This window comes from Haliotis rubra, unplaced genomic scaffold, assembly GCF_003918875.1.
Source record: "Haliotis rubra isolate DU_JTF1 unplaced genomic scaffold, ASM391887v1 Scf280, whole genome shotgun sequence".
NCBI lineage: Eukaryota > Metazoa > Mollusca > Gastropoda > Lepetellida > Haliotidae > Haliotis > Haliotis rubra.
This window is the reverse complement of record NW_025766892.1, coordinates 323,823-346,699: the sequence shown is the minus strand read 5'-3', so window position 1 is coordinate 346,699 and position 22,877 is coordinate 323,823. Positions and strand designations below refer to the sequence as shown.

The 22,877-nt window shown below is 41.6% G+C and overlaps 1 protein-coding gene across 3 annotated transcripts; it reads right to left on the bottom strand.

Annotated features, from left to right (window-relative positions):
• Positions 1-737: 737 nt before the first annotated feature.
• LOC124281209 lies at positions 738-19,830 on the bottom strand. Of its 3 annotated transcripts, none has more exons than XM_046717230.1 (5): positions 19,747-19,830; positions 4,688-5,177; positions 2,367-2,454; positions 1,626-1,819; positions 738-1,033 (listed from the first exon to the last, which is right to left on the bottom strand). In XM_046717230.1, the coding sequence occupies exons 2-5, from the start codon at positions 5,037-5,039 to the stop codon at positions 759-761; spliced, it is 909 nt and encodes a 302-aa protein (XP_046573186.1). In that variant the 5' UTR covers positions 5,040-5,177; positions 19,747-19,830; the 3' UTR covers positions 738-758. The 3 variants fall into 3 exon arrangements, with proteins under 3 accessions (XP_046573186.1, XP_046573184.1, XP_046573185.1); XM_046717228.1 differs by lacking the exon at positions 19,747-19,830 and adding an exon at positions 15,487-15,980; XM_046717229.1 differs by lacking the exon at positions 19,747-19,830 and adding an exon at positions 9,193-9,504.
• Between the last annotated feature and the right edge of the window lie 3,047 nt (positions 19,831-22,877).

Here is a 22,877-nt window from a genome sequence, read left to right as displayed (position 1 = left end):
TGTATGACGCCCTGTTGGTCTCACACATTACGAAATTGACAGCATCGAGCGGTAGGCCGGCTATATACAACGGGAGCTAAAATGAACATAAACAAAATATTTACAGAAGCCGAATCATCTGGAATATATCACACACTAAAAACAAAAACAAAACGTTCTATCTTAAAGATGAACAGGGCTCGATGGCATTCCAGCAATTTGATTTTCGAGGCAGCACCAGTTAGGAAGCAAAACTGGAAATATATATCCAAGATATTTTTATGGATTAAACTTCTTTGTAATTTCTCTCACGACGTTTCGAGACCATTCCAGGTCCCTTCATCAGGTGAACTGCATAGAACTGCATAATATAGGAAATATATAGTTTGTAATAACCGTTAGTATGCCATATCCATGTTCGTTATTAGGATTTCCTGCTAAATCAGTCTCTCACTAAATAATCTTTGTGTCACAGAGACAAACATCAGATTCAGACAACTGTTTGCAATGTCCACGGCACCAGACAGTGGGACATACTTGATTTTATCTGTTTGGCAACAAATAGATACCCCATTATTGAGGAATACTTTTCATTTGTATTGCACTTCATTGCGCTTATGTACTGTAGTCTACACCCGTCAGGTGAGCAGCTCCATAGCCCTGCATCGAGGCCATCTACAGGTAGTCTGTTCATCCCAATCTGATGCATGCAGGATCCAAGTTCTGTACAGGTATAGTCCTCGATAGGTTCCATTTCGGTCATAATACTATTTATTCCATCACATGACTCGACATCTCTCTTTCAGCTTCGACATCTTATAGTTCTCCGGTCGTTTGCCTGTCCACAGCCCCATGTTCCTACACTCAGTTACTATAAACTCGTCCACATGAACGCCATAGAACACCTCCACCTCGTCCAGACTGAGGCGCGACACATTCAGGGGTACACTGGGCTTGCGCAGAGCTGTTTCTACTTCCGGTCGTATCACCTGGAAGTCCAGGATTCCTCCCAGGTAGTTCCGGGTCGCGAGTTCTAGGTTCACTGCGGGCAAGGCTGCATTGAAGAGAAAGTGACGTCATGCTTTTATAAACGTGAATTACATAGCTATGAATTACACAGCTGTATTAATCACAAGATCTTGCTTTAAATATGACACTGCAATTCCTATTACATCAAATGGTAAGTGTGATTTAAATTATGAAAACTGCAAAGAGGTAGAGCTAAGTTCACTTTGTGGAAAACGAACCAAAGATATTTGGAAAATATTTCATCTGATTCCCTTCCAAATCTGTTTGACTTAAGGTTAACCAATTCATAAATTATGATCCAGTGATCCCCTTGGAATATAAAGGTGGGACTTCCAAAGGAATTCCAGAGGTTTACCCTTTGAAAAATTGTACATTCACAATAGTAAAACATGCAATTGTAACCACTGTAAACAATTGTACGTCTGTTTCAAATTGTCAGCACAGCGGCTTATCACCCTGGAGTGACTTAAACCCAAAGTGGCTTAATTACTTACCGATACTGTTTCTGACCTTAATGAAACATTATGTGATTAGGACAGCTGTTGTTTGCCCAATGATGTCCCGTGACAGTGTGTATGTGAGCTATATCCGACTAACATCTAGTGACCTCAACTGACCTCTCTGACCTAGCAGGAACTGGAAGGCGGGTATGACGGACTGGGGGTCAAGCAGATGGAGCTTCACGAACAGGACGTTCATATCTCGGTTGTAATCCTCATCCGAGTATTTCCCCTTGATGATCTTCTTCAAAATTGCGTTGGTCCATTTTGGGTCCATGATCTCCGCCAAGAGCTTCTCTGCCCAGATGTGACTGTAACATTGGTACTTACAATAAAGGGGGTGACAAGGTATGGGGTGGGTATGGATTTAGTATACAGGGGGATTTTTCATAAATGATCGTGCGCAAGGACCTTCTTTTTGAAACATTCTAAACATTTGATGTTTTAATAGATGACCAGATACACGATGTGTGGACGTGTTACAACACTTTAACTCTTTCTTCTATAATCGCAGCGCCTGGAGCATGTACAAGTTACGTGGATATGTGCACTATATAAATATACTATAATAATAATAAATAATAATCACAACAATAGTTGGACGCCGAGCAAGTTATGCACTCATACTACTGATACCGGTATCAGATACATCACCATCGACAATAGTTCACCATTATTTGTTTCTCTCGTTTGATGCACCGTGCAACATATGTCTATGCTTTCTGTTGCCCGGAAGTTTAGAAACCAAGGTTCATCAGTATTTCCAAAACGTGGTAATACGGCTATGTGCTGCTTGGAACGTTACACGTAGACAATATACCGCCCGTGGTAATAGGGTTACGGTGTACCTGTACTCACCTGTCATCCCCCATGTAGTCTTGGAGTGTTATTCCAGTCTTGTGGTCCCTCACAGTGTCAGTGTAGGACATGGTGTACAAGGCAAACCCTGAAACAGACGTACATCCTTATGATCATTTTGCCAAATTTCCGTGCCCCATTCTGACGACATGTCATTATGTTTTACCCTTTGTTACTTTGTTTACGGATCGCCGTCTAAAAATCTAAAAATCAGAAATGTCACAGAAAATGAGTTTGAATCTAGTTTAAACATTGAGTCAAGATCAAAAGAAATTTGAACTTTTTACCTTGCCCATAACACCTCAACGACGGGTACTATTCACAACTTCTCATATGTTTTAAGCAGAAAGGCTTCATTCTCAGAGAGGCCAAACCTATTTTACATTTTTGTCACATTCCCCAAAAATATATTAGAAAATACGAATCTAGAGTTTTATTTTTTGCACCCTGACAAACATATCATCTTGGTATATACAAAGTCAAAGTATATACAAACAGTTTTTTGTGTGTTTGTACTTTATTTTGTTGCTCAAGGAATAAGAAAGAAGGCCTCAATAGAATTGCAAGCATAGTCTGATGTTCGTGGGAGAACTCATTCGAGCACAACAGATAACACAGATATCTGTGCCTGTGTGGACGTCAGATGGCGCGTGAAGCGGTCCGCTCTAATGAAGAGCGTGTCCCTTACAGCTCTATTTATAAATTGACATAGATAATTTCATACATTATTACCCTTCTGATAACAAAATACATTATAAAACTTTCCTCAACTATTAAGTGTTGCCTGTCAAAACAAAGAAAGATTTTGACACATGTTTTAGATATTTTGTGAAAAGAAACTTCTAGAATGATATATTTTACCTATGCAACTAAAATAAGAGTAAAGTTGACTATTAAAAGCGGACTATGCGGTTTAGAACTATGCCCATTTCCAACATGGCTAAATACATTACAATTAAGGTCGTGAGTCAGGCAAAATAAGTTCGTGTAAGTGTTTGATTTATAATATTGCTAGTCAACAAACAAAGTGTTCTTTGAGGGAATCCACTTAACTCTCATTCCATGTCCGCCAAATATCTCTTTTCACTATTTCAGTCACCCTTTGACCTTCCTGTTCTCTTGCCTCCTCTAAGGTTTTAAAATGCACTCCTTTGCATGTATATAAATAGCACCCGTTCTAGAAATGAATAAACGAATTTTTAAAATTTAACCTATAAGACTTTCTGGTTTAGGCCTTATTATGTATTCTGGGTTATGCCCCAAGAAAGCCAGGCTGGTCGTTACAGGCAACCTAGTGGGTTGGCTGGTCACAATCAGCGACTTGCCACGGTTGATATGCGTGTCATCCTACCCCGACCTCGTGGACCTTTGGTTACAATGTCTATCATTGGGTTGTCTTGATTCACTATTTACAGGCCGCTATGGTAAGCTGACATACTGCCGAATGGGGCCTGAACATAACAGAAATACACTGATACAACACCGAAGCACAATCTAAATACCACATTAACACTGTAAGCAAATTCAGTCTTTCTAACTAGGTTTGAGGTAATCAGTAATCAGCGCCATTATTCACAAAACGTAGGTACAACAGCTTCGATGCCATGTAGAGTCGTGTGCAGTCAGGTGATACACAGAGTATAAATCACACCCGGTGTATATATAACTTAATGTACATTACACCACAGCCATGAGTTAAGCCTTTAACGCGATGAATAGGCAAAAAGTAGCTTTGAAACGTCCTCACAAATATATAAGTTATAATCTGTTTACGTCCTCCTAAAGACGCCGAGAGTCTATCAAATTCGAGCAAGCCGTTGGCCGACTTTGTGTTTTGTTAAACAATGGCACAGTGACAACTGACCACCTTACCGGACGAATCCCAACTTCTCCGGTTGTACGAAACGCCCATTTGCCGGAAACTGTTGTTACAGTATAAGATAACTGTTAGTTTAACAAACGTGTCTAATAAAATCCGAGATTCATTTTGGGGGGAAAGAGCGTATGACCCAGAGTTAATTACAGGCCGGGCCAGTAACTTACTTAAGCATTAGTTGGGTTTGGGGTCCAAGGCCGAGTGAGTGAGCGAGTGAATGAGTGAGCGAGCGAGTGAGTGAGCGAGCGAGTGAGTGCGTGAGTGCGTGAGTGCGTGAGTGAGTGAGTGAGTGAGTGAGTGAGTGAGTGAAAAAGTCCAGAAAATTTCTTAATTTCCAGGAGCTGAGGCAATCTAATCGTTCCCAATCATTATAGACATATGGACACATATGGACACATGTAATGTTTATTCTCTATGGACCATGAGACAGTAGACTATATCTCACCTAGCTTCTTCCAGTGCAATCCCTCCACCATGTCCCGGAGAAGGTCCTCAGCAGCCTGTCTGTTGATGGACTGGTGGAACTTGAACTCGTCCTTACACCGGGAGATGGTGTAGGCCACAAAGGCTGTGGCTAGCTTGGTCATCGGGAAGAGGCGTGGCTCGACCTGGGCCACGAGGGTGTGCGGTAGGGACGTGGGGAAGAAGGTGTCGTGGACAGATAGGTCGGCCTTGACACAACTGACCAGCAGTGCGCGCGCAGCTTCCGACACAATGTCCTGGCCATGACTGTTGAACGGCGTCAGGGACTGAAGAACGTGAATGTTCAGTTTATCTGCCATCGTTGATGACTTCATTTGATTGCTAGTCCTGTTGGTCTCAGTAGACTAACTGTACTCCTCTGTCCGATATACGTTGTCCATGTCTCTGTTCTTGATGCCGTCAGAGTTGTGTGATCATATGATCATTATTATCATAGATGATTTCGTATGTATCTGTAAAAATAAAATCAAACATTAAGTCAAGTCAAGTTAAGCGATTAAGACACAAAAACAACTGAATTATTGAAAACTCAAAAGAAAGGTTATTGTGTCAAAGTAAAATCTGGGTAATAATTTTCACCGCCGAGGAAAGAAGTAGATCACAGGGCAAAAGTGAAAGGTCTAAAGGTCGGGCAACTAACAACATTCGATACGAAAGCCACTCCTTGAAAAAGCAACCAGGTAATATCAAACGAGAGGGAAGTTCACAGTCTAATGCGCGTGTGCATTAATGCAGGTTTGACACTTTCGTCAAACTACGTTGAAGTCAGATTTGGACAATTGCATTCCATTTCTGAGGAAAGATTAGCCGATGGTTCTGCAACATTTGTGTTAAATTTCCCATGTTTGATTGGTGACGAATCAAGAGATCTTGCAGGTCGGGGTAACATTGACATTGTTCTTGAGTGGATACTTCCGACAACTCTATCAACATGTAGTCGTGTGGCAATATCATCCCAGGGCCAGTCTGTTGCACAAATGGTGAAGACGTCGGTTGTATACGCGTCTGTTGATACTGTCAGGATCCTGTGTCGAGATGCTCTGTTCGAATCCAAGTCTTACCAAACACGGCTAACGCCTATTTTGTAGACAGCGTTTGACGCAGAATTTCTGCTGATAGGTCGCCACAACACCAAACGTTCCATGTTGAGTTTCTGGATTCAAGCTTTCCTGTGGCTCAACAACTAAAGTGACAAGTCTACAGAACAGCGTGTTGACTTGCATCAACTATGCCTAAACCCCTTACCTTTCCAGTGAAGTGACAAGTCTACAGAAGAGCGTGTTGGCTTGCATCAACTATGCCTAAACCCCTTACCTTTCCAGTGAAGTGACAAGTCTACAGAAGAGCGTGTTGACTTGCATCAACTATGCCTAAACCCCTTACATTCCAGTGAAGTGACAAGTCTACAGAACAGCGTGTTGACTTGCATCAACTATGCCTATACCCCTTACCTTTCCAGTGAAGTGACAAGTCTACAGAACAGCGTGTTGACTTGCATCAACTATGCCTATACCCCTTACCTTTCCAGTGAAGTGACAAGTCTACAGAACAGCGTGTTGACTTGCATCAACTATGCCTATACCCCTTACCTTTCCAGTGAAGTGACAAGTCTACAGAACAGCGTGTTGACTTGCATCAACTATGCCTATACCCCTTACCTTTCCAGTGAAGTGACAAGTCAGCAGAACAGCGTGTTGACTTGCATCAACTATGCCTATACCCCTTACCTTTCCAGTTAAGTGACAAGTCTACAGAACAGCGTGTTGACTTGCATCAACTATGCTTATACCCCTTACCTTTCCAGTGAAGTGACAAGCCAGCGGAACAGCGGGTTCACCTTGGCGAAAAGCAACAAACGTTTGAGGACTCTGACTCACAATGAATGGCTAAAGTATCATGCAGTGACATTAATCCACTACGTTTATATTGTCGTCTGGAGCTCAGTAATAACCTTCCAACGTACGTGTGCTCAGATCTCATGAGTTAAACATTATGCTGACATCCAACATCAGACTTGTCGTAGATGTCTATCCTCTGATACTATCCTCGTTAGGGTTCATGCACATATTATATACAGCCCTGATTGGGGGTTTACGACGACATAATGTTATGTTTGCATCAGTATACACATCAACTAATCTTCACTCGAGGCGCACTGCGTCAATACCTAAAGTAACCAGTTCATTGGCGATTAGCTCACAGGATGTACGACTTCCAAAGGCCGCGTGACGTCACAGCACGTGCTATTGGCTTAATGAATTTGACATAATACATCTGCATGAAAGTCTCCTGTTTGCTTAATCGAGGTGTGTCAAATCTTCTTAGTGTATTGTGCAACAAGTAAGGTTATGACACAGTATAGGATTCCTGACTTTTTGCGTCGTTCGTACCTGAAGGAAGCTTACAAGGTTTGATTTTGCAATTCTGTGAGCATGCATCTGAGCTCTATTTCAAACGGAGACTTCTTCTCAAACATGTCTTGTAGGGCCCGAGCTGGTAAGAAAATATTTTGCTTTTCTTAAAAGGAAATCACAGAGATTATCGATGAAAATATTTTCAACAGACACAGATGAGTATATTTAAGTGGTCTTTTCTTGATAGTCTTTTGTAGAAAGGTATATTAAATCACTCTATATTTTCAAAATTTACCTCAAATGATCATTTGCACGTTACAGAGTCGCAAGTAAACACTTAATCCATACATAAGTAAACACAACAAATCATCACCACAGAAGCAGAATCTAACAGTCTACACTAGAAAAGATCGCACTGTTTCTTCCAATCAAACACGTGTTACATCGATTATTCAGCGCTATTGTGAGGCTAACGTATCCCCATCTGCCGGGGTGTGGTCAACGTCAAATGTACTGTCAGTGACTGCTGTCTAGAAGAAACGTTTGCGCTGGATTTAACACTGTTCCAGCATGTTCCCTATAAAATCTGTTTCATTCATGGCGAGGAATACCAGAAATGTGATGTCCTCAGTGTACCCTTTGCTGGGCATCGAACTGACGACCCTCAGTGTACCCTTGAACAACAGGTGAGTGAGTGAGAGAGTTATATATATGATATTCCAGCAATACCATGCCGGGGACACCTAAAATGGGCTTCACGTTGTGAATTGGCCTTCGGTGTAACAAGCGAACGCTTGAACCAGTAGGCTACCCAGCGTTCCAAAAATGTATCAATACATTGATATATTGTCGAAGCGAGGAATAGTAAGTTCGATATATTGGGCCATTGACCTCGAGAATGAGGTAAACAACCTGAACTTGGGGTCAAGGTCAGCAACACTGGTCTCTGAACACTAGCGATAAATAACCAGTCACTTGGTAGTCGGCTTTGTGGCGTTGACACCTAAGTGTTCTCTGGTTCATAATATAAGGCTTTCATTAATACATGTTGCTTATGAGTTGACATTCACTGTCATTTTACAGGCAACAATATGAATATGGCACATTCGTTTAGAAAATGTCAGAGACCCCTATAATCTAACTGTTGGTAAGACATACAGAACAAATAAATGTTAAGGGCCATAGATGTTTGGATGATATATTTTGTAGTAACGACTGGGCATACAGCTTAATAAAAATATCACAACGCATAGTCCTGGGCCTAGATTTTGGAAGCTCTATTAGCGCTAAGTTAGTCGTAAGTGCCATACATTAACATTAACTTACGACTATCTTAGCGCTAAGAGAGCTTCGAAAATCTAGGCCCAGATCGGTAACTTATTTTGCTGAGCATACACCTATCAGGACTAAAACCATCAATATAGCTGACAGTTGGACGTGATCTCTGGGGGCATTCCGGGTTGGAGCAGGTCCCACGGGGTCAATATTGGCCGCATAAAGTGACGGCATGGATCGGTTGATCAGTGATTTGGTTGCGTGCCAACAGAAGCATCGGCATGAACACTTGCTCATAACATCAATCACAGGTTTGTCGGGTCTAAACCCGAATATAACAGGTCGTTGTCATAAAGGGGGATTATTGTTGACTGGGCGGAAAAATGACGAACTACAAATGATGACTGTACTTGAATAAAGGTGTTACTTTTGATACTGGCTTTTGTTTTTGTTCCAAAGTCACCGTGACAGATTTTGATGCTCGTATAACCGTTTGGATAATATGTACACAAACATTGAATCGGAAATGAAACAATAACAGCTGATCTTTGGGGATATAAAGCGAGCTCGACTGCAACCTTTCTTGATATTGCCCCGGGCACGGTGGTATAATCTTACACTCAGCTGTCACGCTGATATAATTATAATTCACTCAGCATAAGTATTCCATTACTGACGATAATACTGATTCCGGTTAGATATGTCTTGTTTGACACGACACACAGTGAATACTGGTAAATATCAACACTTTTAGATCAGTACTCAACACTATGGACATAACAGAGGAGTATTGACGGTTTTAACTGTCATGTGTTCACATACATATATTTATACTTACTGGTAGTGTTCATAGTGTTCCCAGCATAGAACACCGAAGTCCGCCATCAACTTGAACACAACTTCACGGGTGTGAAACAGTACGTATATTCAATCACCTGATGGTATACACACTTTAAATGACTCGTGTTCAAAATGTCTAACGTTTCCCAGCGTTGGACATAGAAGTCCAACTCAAACTGAACACAACTTCACGGGTGTGAATCAGTCGGTGTATTGAATACAACCGATGGAATACATACTTTAAATAACTCGAGCACTCGTTTCACAAAAGGCCGATCGGTTGTGTACATCATTTCGCATACCTGACTTGTTACAATGACCTAGCGCAGACAAATAGACCCGACTTCTGTAGGTTCAAGGAAACCGAGCCTCATTTAGATATAAGATTCCACTGGAATACAAAGCGTGAGTTTATCCCACTGATATATCTAACCTTGAGGTCAGCCGCAACAGCTATATAGATAGTAACGCTTGGGAGGTGAGGCGGTACGTGTAGCCAGACTGATTGATCCACCAGGAGGTCAATACCACAAGCATACAAGACTGTTTCGTGGAGAGACATGAAGTTTACTGCATTCCTTTTTCAAATACATGAACAATTACTCATTTAATTACACCTGATATCATGTCTATATAGAGCCTAAGAAGTGGTTGCTATTGGTTGTTAAGGCTCCTACTCGGCTCATGGGTGGTCCAGCTGTTTCGTGCCCGAACCTATGATGTTGAGTTCGAATCCTAGATTTGTTTTAAGGTTTGCCAGTGCCCTACCCGTGCTCTTGGGTTTCGCCAAAGTGGTAACATCGATGACCTGCTTCAATTCCCACACGGAGCCAATATTATTGAATTATTGTTCGAACCGTCAACCAAAACTCACTCACTCACTAAACACGTTTTGCTCTGTGGTATAGTCGAAATGGTTCTCCTAGAGAGAGCTCATGAGAATCACTATACAATGTACGTTGAGCTACCGCAGAGACATGGGATTGATCTTCCTGCAAAATGATCGTGAAATAGACACGTGGGGAAATTAGTGTTAGATGTTTGTAACATCTTGCCAGAGGAGGAAACGCTAATACCATGTGTGTAAAGACATATCATATGTTAGTAGAGGCAACAATAATTATAAAGCAGATATGTACATAGATTAGTAAGAATTTGGGTTATTATAAAGATTGTTAAAATTCTGGCATCAGTGTATTTCTTGTTGCACGGCTCATAAAACACATCGATCAAAAGACAAATATAAACTTTTCGATTTGCAATTACGAGAGACCTCACAACCTAAATAGCAGGAATCGCTATAAAATGGAACTTTAAAACGTGGCCAATCACTTCCCGTCAGAGCGGCTGTGTCCTCCCTTATGGCACTCCACTACAGTGTCCTCAATCATAGCGCTCCCCAACTGGGTCCTCCCTTATGGCACTCCACTACAGTGTCCTCCATCGTAGCGCTCGCAAACTGGGTCCTCCCTTATGGCACTCCACTACAGCGTCCTCCATCGTAGCGCTCGCCAACTGGGTCCTCCCTTATGGCACTCCACTACAGTGTCCTCCATCGTAGCGCTCGCCAACTGGGTCCTCCCTTATTGCACTCTACTACAGTGTCCTCCATCGTAGCGCTCGCCAACTGGGTCCTCCCTTTGCACTCTATTGCATCGTAGCGTTCGCAAACTGGGTCATGGCACTGTCAGCGTCCTCCATCGTAGCGCTCGCCAACTGGGTCCTCCCTTATGGCACTCCACTACAGTGTCCTCCATCGTAGCGCTCGCCAACTGGGTCCTCCCTTATGGCACTCTACTACAGTGTCCTCCATCGTAGCGCTCGCCAACTGGGTCCTCCCTTATTGCACTCATCATGGTGTCAAGATAATGGACGCCTATGTCAGTCATTATTACGGTATATTCGGTATGAGGATTATGAGACGCCTATGTCAGTCATTATTACGGTATATTCGGTATGAGGATAATGAGACGCCAATGTCAGTCATTGCGTAGGACATATACGGTATGAGGATTATGAGACGCCTATGTCAGTCATTACTACGGTATATACGGTATGAGGATAATGAGACGCCTATGTCAGTCATTGTTAGGGTATATACGGTATGAGGATTATGAGACGCCATTATGTCAGTCATTAATGAAATGTCAGTCATTGGTATATACGGTATGAGGAGATAATGAGACGCCTATGTCAGTCATTATTAGGGTATATACGGTATGAGGATTATGAGACGCCGATGTCAGTCATTACGAAAGGTATATACGGTATGAGGATAATGAGACGCCTATGTCAGTCATTACGAAAGGTATATACGGTATGAGGATAATGAGACGCCTATGTCAGTCATTACGAAAGGTATATACGGTATGAGGATAATGAGACGCCGATGTCAGTCACATTAAATATATACGGTATGAGGACGCGCCTATGTCAGTCATTATTAGGGTATATACGGTATGAGGATAATGAGACGCCTATGTCAGTCATTATTAGGGTATATACGGTATGAGGATTATGAGACGCCGATGTCAGTCATTACGAAGGTATATACGGTATGAGGATAATGAGACGCCTATGTCAGTCATTATTAGGGTATATACGGTATGAGGATAATGAGACGCCTATGTCAGTCATTATTAGGGTATATTCGGTATGAGGATTATGAGACGCCGATGTCAGTCATTATGAGATAAACGGTATGAGGATTATGAGACGCCTCAGTCATTACGAAAGGTATATACGGTATGAGGATAATGAGACGCCTATGTCAGTCATTATTAGGGTATATACGGTATGAGGATTATGAGACGCCTATGTCAGTCATTGCGTAGGGTATATACGGTATGAGGATAATGAGACGCCTATGTCAGTCATTATTAGGGTATATACGGTATGAGGATTATGAGACGCCTATGTCAGTCATTACGAAAGGTATATACGGTATGAGGATAATGAGACGCCTATGTCAGTCATTATTAGGGTATATACGGTATGAGGATTATGAGACGCCTATGTCAGTCATTACGTAGGGTATATACGGTATGAGGATAATGAGACGCCTATGTCAGTCATTACGTAGGGTATATACGGTATGAGGATTATGAGACGCCGATGTCAGTCATTGCGTAGGGTATATACGGTATGAGGATTATGAGACGCCTATGTCAGCATGTAGATTGCAAACAATTGCATTCCCCTGTAATCGTTAGTGACTCATCTAATGTGAAGCTACAGGAGGGAGCCACAAGGAGCCACAGGGAGCCTGACAGTCACACACAGTTGGGCAGGGCTTATGTGTTTATAATTACACGGAGTCCAGCTGAGATTGTCAAGCATACACGGAAAGTGCTGCATCAGATGCCTGCAGAGATACAAAAGATCTACCCGGGGTAGATTTTCCCATACAACATTCTCAAAAGACCCATTTACGATTTTGTTGTTATGTTTCCAGCCTTCCTACCGATGTCACTGTATCAGAGAACTACATGCCGTCTTATTAAATTACTTCTGCACTTCTTGCCTGTGTGAACGGGTGGGTAGCATAAACTACCTCAGATGATTTCCAGTTTAAGTGAGACATTCACGGGATATTTTAGACATGAATACTGCTGTTTGTTACGTGAGCGCTTTATGAAGGTGTACACACACCCCAGCTGGAGCTGTTCACATATCAAGAAAGTACGTCTAGAAAATGTGAGTCTCGGTTTAAAAATGAAGATCGTTTTCACCTATATATTTTTTACTATGAACTTTTTCACGGCATTTCAGCCAGTTTAGCTAACACCCCAGAGCTGTTCACACAGTGTAGTGCGTGAGTTTGGTTTAGCGATCGTTTACGCCATCACGCTTTTAGCAATAGTGAGTTAGTTTAGTTTTACGTCGCTTTTAGCAATATTCCAGCAATATCACGGCGGGGGACACCAGAAATGGGTTTCACACATTGTACCCATGTGGCGAATCGAACCCGGATCTTCGGCGTGAGGAGCGAACGTTTTTACCACTAGGCCAAACCACCGACCGGTTTAGTACTGGAGAAGCACTCACATCACGAAGGATATTTACCACGGACAGAGGTATCATACCTGACCGTGAAAATATGGATAAAATATGACCAATTTTTAATTCCAATTCAGATCCAATTCCAACCCGGGATCTCAAGGATTTACTAAGAAACAATGAGATAATATTCATGATCATTTGCATTAACATGCATTATTTCACATTATCGGTACCCAGCTAATAATACATTGTAATACAAATACGACATCTGTAATCTTGATTAAATCTGATAAAAGATACATATTAAACGTATTAATACAATACCCCATCTGTCAGTACAGACAATACCGAAGAACTTGCTTCCTGCAAGTCCTCCGTAAACAGGACAGAACTGGGTAATATGTCACTCACAAAGATATATGCCTGTCACTGTAGAACCCTATATTTAAGTGGATGTAATAAGCAGAATCCTACAAGTCGATAACATGATACGGCATGGGATATGGAAATCAATAGAAAACGTGTAATGTTCTAGATCTAATAAATAACAGTATTAATTGAAGACTATGTGGCACTATATATGATAAGATAATTGAATCATGTAAGCGCGCATCACACACATGGAGTCACATTTATGTGAACATGGAAATAGCTGAATCACCTTGGGCGTCTAGTGAATATCAGTATATACCGCCAGATATTGACAGTGTCTAATGAGTATCAGTATATACCGCCAGATATTGACAGTGTCTACTGAGTATCAACATAAACCGCCTGATATTGACAGTGTCTACTGAGTATCACTATATACCGCCTGATATTGACAGTGTCTAATGAGTATCAGTATATACCGCCTGATATTGACAGTGTCTAATGAGTATCAGTATATACCGCCTGATATTGACAGTGTCATGTGAGTATCAGTATATACCGCCAGATGTTGAGTGTCTAGTGAGTATCAGTATATACCGCCTGATATTGACAGTGTCTAGTGAGTATCAGTATATACCGCCAGATGTTGGCAGTGTCTAATGAGTATCACTATTTACCGCCTGATATTGACAGTGTCTAATGAGTATCAGTATATACCGCCTGATATTTACAGTGTCAAGTGAGTATCAGTATATACCGCCAAATATTGACAGTGTCTGGTGAGTATCAGTATATACCGCCAGATATCGGCAGTGTCTTCTGAGTATCAGTATATACCGCCTGATATTGACAGTGTCTAATGAGTATCAGTATATACCGCCTGATATTGACAGTGTCATGTGAGTATCAGTATATACCGCCAGATGTTGACAGTGTCTAGTGAGTATCAGCATATACCGCCTGATATTGACAGTGTCTACTGAGTATCAGTATATACCGCCAGATGTTGACAGTGTCTAATGAGTATCAGTATATACCGCCTGATATTGACAGTGTCATGTGAGTATCAGTATATACCGCCTGATGTTGACAGTGTCTAGTGAATATCAGTATATACCGCCTGATATTGACAGTGTCTAATGAGTATCAGTATATACCGTCAGATGTTGGCAGTGTCTAATGAGTATCAATATATACCGCCTGATATTGACAGTGAGTATCAGTATATACCGCCTGATATTGACAGTGTCTAATGAGTATCAGTATATACCGCCTGATGTTGACAGTGTCTAGTGAGTATCAGCATATACCGCCTGATATTGACAATGTCTAGTGAGTACCAGTATATACCGCCTGATATTGACAATGTCTGGTGAATAGCATCATGTACCTTCAAATATTGCCCAAAGAGTTATCCAGATCTAGTGTGTAAGAGCATATATCGCCATGTACAGAAGAGTGTCTCATTCCGACTAATTACAACACCGGGTATGCGCTGCTGGACGTTAACATGTCGGACATAAGCATGAGGCTGGTGATCAGAGAAACCTTACATAAGGCACCGAGTTCTTTTGTTTAAAGAAATACTAAGGTTACATAATCTATTCAGTAAAGTGTTTTGAATAAAAAGTGCATGGGACTTCGGGCGATATCAGCATTGCCCCTCATTGACGATATCAACACTGAAAACAGTGCTGATTGCAAATAGTATAGTGCTCTCTATCGGCGAAATTAACATGTGCATGGTGCTCTTGAAAAGAGATGTCGACACTCAGTATGGTGTTCTCGATGAGAGACAATTACACGATGTCTCCTATTTGGTATTTGTAAACATGCCGGCTGACGTACAGCTAGATCACTTCCCATTTATACCACCAAGGTATTTAAAAGTATACCCGAATCATACAGTTTCACTCACCTCTTGATAAGGGCTATATTCACAACCTTGACAGACCAGTCTTTTAAATCCTCGTGCTTCAATACCCCCTATATGGGCGTGGTGTCCCAGCCATTAAGTCATGGCGGATACAGTCGTCTTATCACACGGCTTCACAGTTCTATACTGTAGTACAGCAATAGACACAAAAACGTCCACCTTTGAACAGCCACCCACTACAATATCATGAACCTTACAGGTGAGAGCAACAACGCTCCAATAGCTTCAACCTGTCGACGTCATCCACAGACAACGTCCACCTCCCTCACAACAAGGCCACACAACGACATCTACTCCACTCAAAGCATAACCAACAATGAGACATACACTCTCGATCACAGCATGGCCTAATTTGCGGCAACTGCAATTCAGAGGCTGTGTGGCGTTTGTCAGGATTACACTAAGCGCCATACAGCCTCTGCCAACGTGGAGGGCTATTGGTGGCGAGTTGATATACATGTCCGTGTAATGTTAGTGAGGTGTGACGTAGAAAACAATAGCCGCTCCAATGCGTTAAGTCATGCATTACTTATTCCCATAAGTAGACGGGAAAACATGTATACCATTGAGGGTAGGGTGACTTGAATAGATAGCGAACATGAACATGGTGTCCTTATATTAAATACACAGAGACATAAACGTTTATTTTCAAATTGTAAAAGTGCATCAGGAAAATTGCGGTCGAGAGGTATGAGTCAATACTTCTTTGTTCATTTTAAAAAATGTTATGTTTACCTTAAAATCCTAGCTGAAAGGATACTACATGGGTTTGTGTGAACAACGAATACACTTGCCTGATGTCATTGAGATGACACGGATATGGGAAATTTAGAATCTGTGGGAAAGTCGCGTAACTAGTCTAAAGAGTCACTGTGACAATATGACCGGTGAATATGAATAAAATATGCATATACGAACGGTTAATAGGCAGTGTAAATAATTAATACAGAGGAATGTTAACTATGTGTACAATCAATGCGAGCAATGACTGTATGTGTCGGTGTTGAATAAGCATGGGTATCCAGTATATTGTTCACGATAATGACAGTTAATGATTCCAATACAAGCAGGGGAAATGTGTGATCATGTGTTATTCATGTGTGAGGTGTGTGTACTTAAGTGGTGCATTACTCATCAAGGGACCGTTCATTGGTTAAATATGAAGTTGATTGTTTGTCATTAGTTTTATGGAGAATATAACCTCCCGTCACTCGTCGTTCCCCTGTGGACTTTTAACCACTATAAAATACAATAATCTACAATGTTTTTTCAAACATTCATATTTTCGTTGTCGTTGTCCAAAAAATAATAATAATAGCGCTATGAACACCACCAACAATGATGATGACGCCGATGATGATGATTGATGATGATGATGATGATGATGATGATGATGATGATGATTATTGTTATTATTATTATTATTATTATTATTATGTTTTACAGATTAAAGATAATATGCAGCAGAGAGGGTTCGGGTGATCCTGGCACAGTCAGGCTAGTAAGGCTCATCATCAGCTCAGGGCCCTTGCCCCCTCTACACGCAGCCCAGACAGCGAATGGGACTTCTCCCAGGAAACGCTGCCTAGTCGAACCCACCAAGAACTTTCCGGAGAATATGAAGGCTCCCCAACAATGCAGCCTTCTGCATTACCCAGAGTGTCAGAAGGGCTGTACTCCCGGTGGAGAACCCAGGCACTCTCTTGATCTGCGCCAAGAGATCAGGAGGTACCAAACCAAGGGCACCGAGAACAATGGGGAGCCTGACGACAGTGTACTTGGGATGCAAGCGAGACATTTCAAAGGCGAGGTCCGCATATTTATCATTATTATTATTATTATTATTATTATTATATACACATCCTCTGTTCCCCGGGAAGAATACAACCAAAACTGTGCGTATTGTTGCGATCTTTTCTCCACCCAAACTTAGTATAATACAACAAAGTTTCTAAGTCAACACTTCTATCAAAAATATATAAATCTTTGTGACCTGACCAACTAAACGTACCTGAACAGCGACAGAACAGTTGCCTGGTGCCTGTCCACAGGTATTCAAGGATAACACCTTTGTATTGTGTGAGGTCATCGTGTATGTGTAAAGTATATAGAGCAGCTCGCAAACAATTCTGAGCAACACCTGCCGTATAATACCCGACAATATATATAATGAAATATTACTAAGGCATGGGTCCTGTTTAAATAACATCCCAGGTCTACCGCAGCGTCACAATGCGACAGGTGACAGCTTGTGACTCGTTCGCTCGCGGCCACCCGAAACTGATCAGATTCAATATATATAAACGTATTTATGTATTAACTACATGACTGTTTCATAACTCAAAACACGACACCACCGGGCCCTGGTATAATATGGAGTGACATCTGACTAGAGTACATAACACTCGTCACTCGTCTGGAGGCTCCTGCGGCAACTCGTACCCTCATAGTTCGTTATCACCTGCCTCGAAATACGTTACTGTATCTTCGAAAGCTATCTCTCAACAAGGATAATTCCTGATTGAAAATGAAAAAATGGTACCATCTTCGACATGACCGCCATCTTGGTTAACCATATCAGTATTTTGAGTCCACATTTGCATACATAAAGTCTACTCCAGGGCCCAATCTATCTTGTTTATATGTCGAAACAGATTCCATTGTACATAAAATGGAATGTAGCCATGAAGTTATGAGACTGAATTACTTTACATAAAACATGGTGTAGGTATTTTGAGGTAAGCGACGAAGAAGGAGACGGTTTATAAGCTTCACATATATTGTATAACCTGCACCCAATCGGAGATACAGAGGTACACCTTAACTCTTACAACTCACATTGGTAGACGTATCTTCCTGCTCAGTCCATTGTCCAATGTAAGAATAAAACCCCTGATGATAACACGCGATCGGGATAAGGTACCCGCAACGGTCGCAGCGCCATGCAACTACCAGTTCATGGTATGACTGGGAGAGACTGGGTTCACTCACGCCCTGAAGCAACGTCAATGTTTAATAAACCAACGTCTGTCACAGTGATTGACCATTGTGTGAATCACAGATTGTGTGCTGGGTGAAACCAAGGTATCTGAGGTATATACACCAGATAACTATCTGTGTGGTTTGGTTTCGTGTTTGTACCGTATGAGTTCACAGCCATTCACCAGGTTCTCACAGAAACCACAGTCCGTGTGAATGGTTTGTGATGTACAATACCACATGAAACTAACAAGCTGTGGACGCTTGTGTTTTCGTGTCTACGAACAATAGTTTGTACACTAACAACTTCAGGCTGCGACTGATGTGTCCATGAGCGCTAACATGGCCTGACAGTTGACATAACTGGCCACCATTAACTGACCACCGACTGCTTTCTCGTGTGAAGCAGGGGGGTTCTCATTATGTTATGAGGGTCAATACAGGGGCGGATACAGCCTTTGAGAAAGCAAGGGTGCACACTCTTGAGAAAGTTGGGGTGTACACTTCATTTTCACGAGAGTTTCAATGGTCATTTAATAAACTTTCAGGACAAAAGGGGGGTGCGCACCCGTGCACACCCCCTCTGGATCCGCCTATGCAATATGTTCATGAATGAACTCCTTCTGAGCCGAGATATGAAACTAGATTTATATACAGTTCATTGGAAGGAGACCGTTTCCAATGAAATAGCTCGAATTAATAATTTCACATATTATTTTAGCAATATTCCAGCAAAATCACGGCGGGGGACACCAAAATTGGGCTTCACACATTGTATCAATATCCATGTGGGAAATCGAACCCGGGTCTTCGGTGTGACGAGCGGACGCTTTAACCTTTAGACTACCCCACGGGTGTATACATCTGTATATTTTAACTATTTTTTCAACAGTTTCTGGAGACATTCGCAACAGAAATCATACGGATATAAGGATACCTCTATTAACAGGGTTTTGACTAGAAATGTTTCATTATATGACATAATTTATGGACTTTACACTATTGACACTGAATGAATGAATGGACACTAGCGTCGTGCTCGGCTATAGTGTATCTGTGGCATGGTGAAGCACATGACCCTTTGGACAATGGGGAGAACTTTGAGCCAAGGCACCACACAAGTACGGCATAATCCCCTCGCTAAAACTAAGCTAAGAGCACCACTATGTTTTGGCTACCTTCTGGATATAGAGAGGGCACTGGCACCAAGAGTAAGACGTATTGAACATCTGTCACTTCAAATCAGACCGTGGTGAAACCTACCTTCAATGGTGACTCTCAACCGGGTCCAGTTGGCAACAAATCAGAGCGATGACAGCATACTATGAATAAACCTCTCGAACAACATGATAATAACATGTAAAGAGAAACAATTGCCTGTAATGACCCTCCTACAGCCTAGTGTGGAAATGCTGAAGTTCAGATAATACGCAGTTAGGAAACGCCATGCAAACAGGATGGAACAATCACAATTAGAACAGTTGGACTGAATAGATCTTGTACAACTTGTGGAACTCATTCCCGATGTCTTCGCCGCCATATAATTCTTGTAAAACCCTCATATAACTCTCATGCAACCCTCTCGTATAAATCATACATATATCATATAACTCTCACATAATCTTCACATAACTATCACATAACACTTATATAATGCTCGAGAGGAGTGAATGCTTTACTCACACAATAGAGCACTTTCCGACTCGCGTACCCATTGGGCAACCCAAGACGAACTGTTGTCCGCCATTTTGACAATGAATCTGGTACCCAGTATGGGAGGTCCATTTGATGTTGAGGGGGAGGGGTGGGTTGTTAGACGGAGGCTGGTAAATATGTGAGTCATACTATAATTGATTGCACTAAACCGTTCCGGATAACGACATAAGGGAACGTTATTTGCAAGCCAGATATGGCGATTTTCTGTTAAGTTTGTTAGTGCTATCAATTATGGCAAGGCTCATATATTCACCAACATCTGTTTGCTTTTTAAGGTTTCGTTTCGATGACCATTCCACCCAACATTATACGCCTGGGTCACATGGCTAGTGTTAGGGTTATAGACTTGGTTTAGATGGCTAGGGTTAGGGTTATAGGCTTGGTTTAGATGGATAGGGTTAGGGTTATAGACTTGGTTTAGATGGCTAGGGTTAGGGTTATAGACTTGGTTTAGATGGCTGGGGTTAGGGTTATAGACTTGGTTTAGATGGCTGGGTTAGGGTTATAGACTTATAGATGGCTTGGTTTAGGGTTATAGGCTAGGTTAGATGGCTAGGGTTAGGCTATAGGCCTTTAGATGGATAGGGTTAGGGTTATAGGCTTGGTTTAGAGATGGATTATAGGGTTAGGGTTATAGACTTGGTTTAGATGGCTAGGGTTAGGGTTATAGACTTGGTTTAGATGGATAGGGTTAGGGTTATAGACTTGGTTTAGATGGCTAGGGTTAGGGTTATAGACTTGGTTTAGATGGCTAGGGTTAGGGTTATAGACTTGGTTTAGATGGATAGGGTTAGGGTTATAGACTTGGTTTAGATGGCTAGGGTTAGGGTTATAGACTTGGTTTAGATGGCTAGGGTTAGGGTTATAGACTTGGTTTAGATGGCTAGGGTTAGGGTAGACTTTTGGTCAAATGGCTATAGACTTGGTTTAGATGGATAGGGTTAGGGTTATAGACTTGGTTTAGATGGCTAGGGTTAGGGTTATAGACTTGGTTTAGATGGATAGGGTTAGGGTTATAGACTTTGGTCAGATGGCTAGGGTTAGGGTTATAGACTTGGTTTAGATGGCTAGGGTTAGGGTTATAGGCTTGGTTTAGATGGCTAGGGTTAGGGTTATAGACTTTGGTCAAATGGCTAGGGTTAGGGTTATAGGCTTGGTTTAGATGTCTAGGGTTAGGGTTATGGACTTTGGTCACATGGCTAGGGTTAGGGTTACAGGCTTGGTTTAGATGGCTAGGGTTAGGGTTATAGGCTTGGTTTAGATGAGAGAGAGAGAGCTGTAAATGTAACCATCTATTAACACAGTTGCATACAAGGAAAGTGTTAACTCTAGCTGACTATCGCCGGACTGTCAAACTATTAAATGGGTATATCAGTGTTTGTATACCGACTTGAATTGTAAGACTACTGACGAGCGAAAACATTAGCTAACACACATCCGTTGTGATCTAAAACATCGCCCGTGTTAACAAAATCCGGACTAACGCATCGTGGGTACGATGTAATACATCATTAATTGTGTACAGACGGGGTGTCGAGAGTGAAGTCACAAGGTATGACTGTAATGACCTTCTGCAGGTCAGGATGTTGGTGGTACCAGCTATCCCTGGACAGAGAGATCAGACAGGGGATAGATATTATAGTCACCATGAAATGTGTAAATGGCAAGTAGTTATTTTATAATTTGACTCTCCTCCTCGACCGCTTGGTTCTAGGCTACGTTTTTAGGGCTTTAGATCATTCTCATAATCACAAATGGTTTCTATAACACATTTTAAGCAAAACATACGTGTGGTGTTCCCTACATCACCGAACAAGTTGCTTTCTGATAAACTAGGAATAGTCATGAAAGTCAGTATTCATAGAATTTATAAGATCAGTTTGGAATGACAGTCCTCACAATCATATTCAGCACGACCTCAGTCAGAAGTATGTCCAACATCCTGCATCCATGCAATAAACCGTTGACAGTCGTATTATAGATACGTTACACCAATCCGATAAACTTGGCACCACGATCCGATAAATATGCAAATCAGTATCATAGATGCCACAAACGTGTTACCCCATTGTATATACAATGTATACTTTTATAAGATAATTGGTTACTTACTTTGGATTGTTGTCAGTTTCAGCAGCTAATATACCATGTACATTTAGAAATGACTCGCTAGCTTCGATAAAACACGATACGATTTGGTGTATCTTCATATTATCACGAGAATAGAAATTCTGTACCAAATTATGGGTTTCCCTCTTGAGGAAACAACAGACCATGAGCTTACTTTTGAAACGACGTCACATTAATACCTATGATGTCATGAACAATTGATTGAACAATCTGTGGTTATTTACGACAAGCGTTATCATGGCACCACATAGCTCTGTGCCCTTTACACACACTAGAAACAGTGGAACAGTTACAACAATTAGAACGAACTAGCCAATAATCAAGCCATAAGCCAAGAAGCAACAGATTATGATTCTCGGTGAGACATTACTGACAATATATTCAACAATATCCGTGCCGCCACGGTAAAATTATCTTTACTTGTGCCCCCTCCTCATGGAATCGGCGGGAAGTGTTCTGTCCCTAATATGCTGTTTTTTTTACTCAGTGACGTCACGCACATTGATGTTTCAGATCATCAATTAGCATTTATACCGTTACATATATCA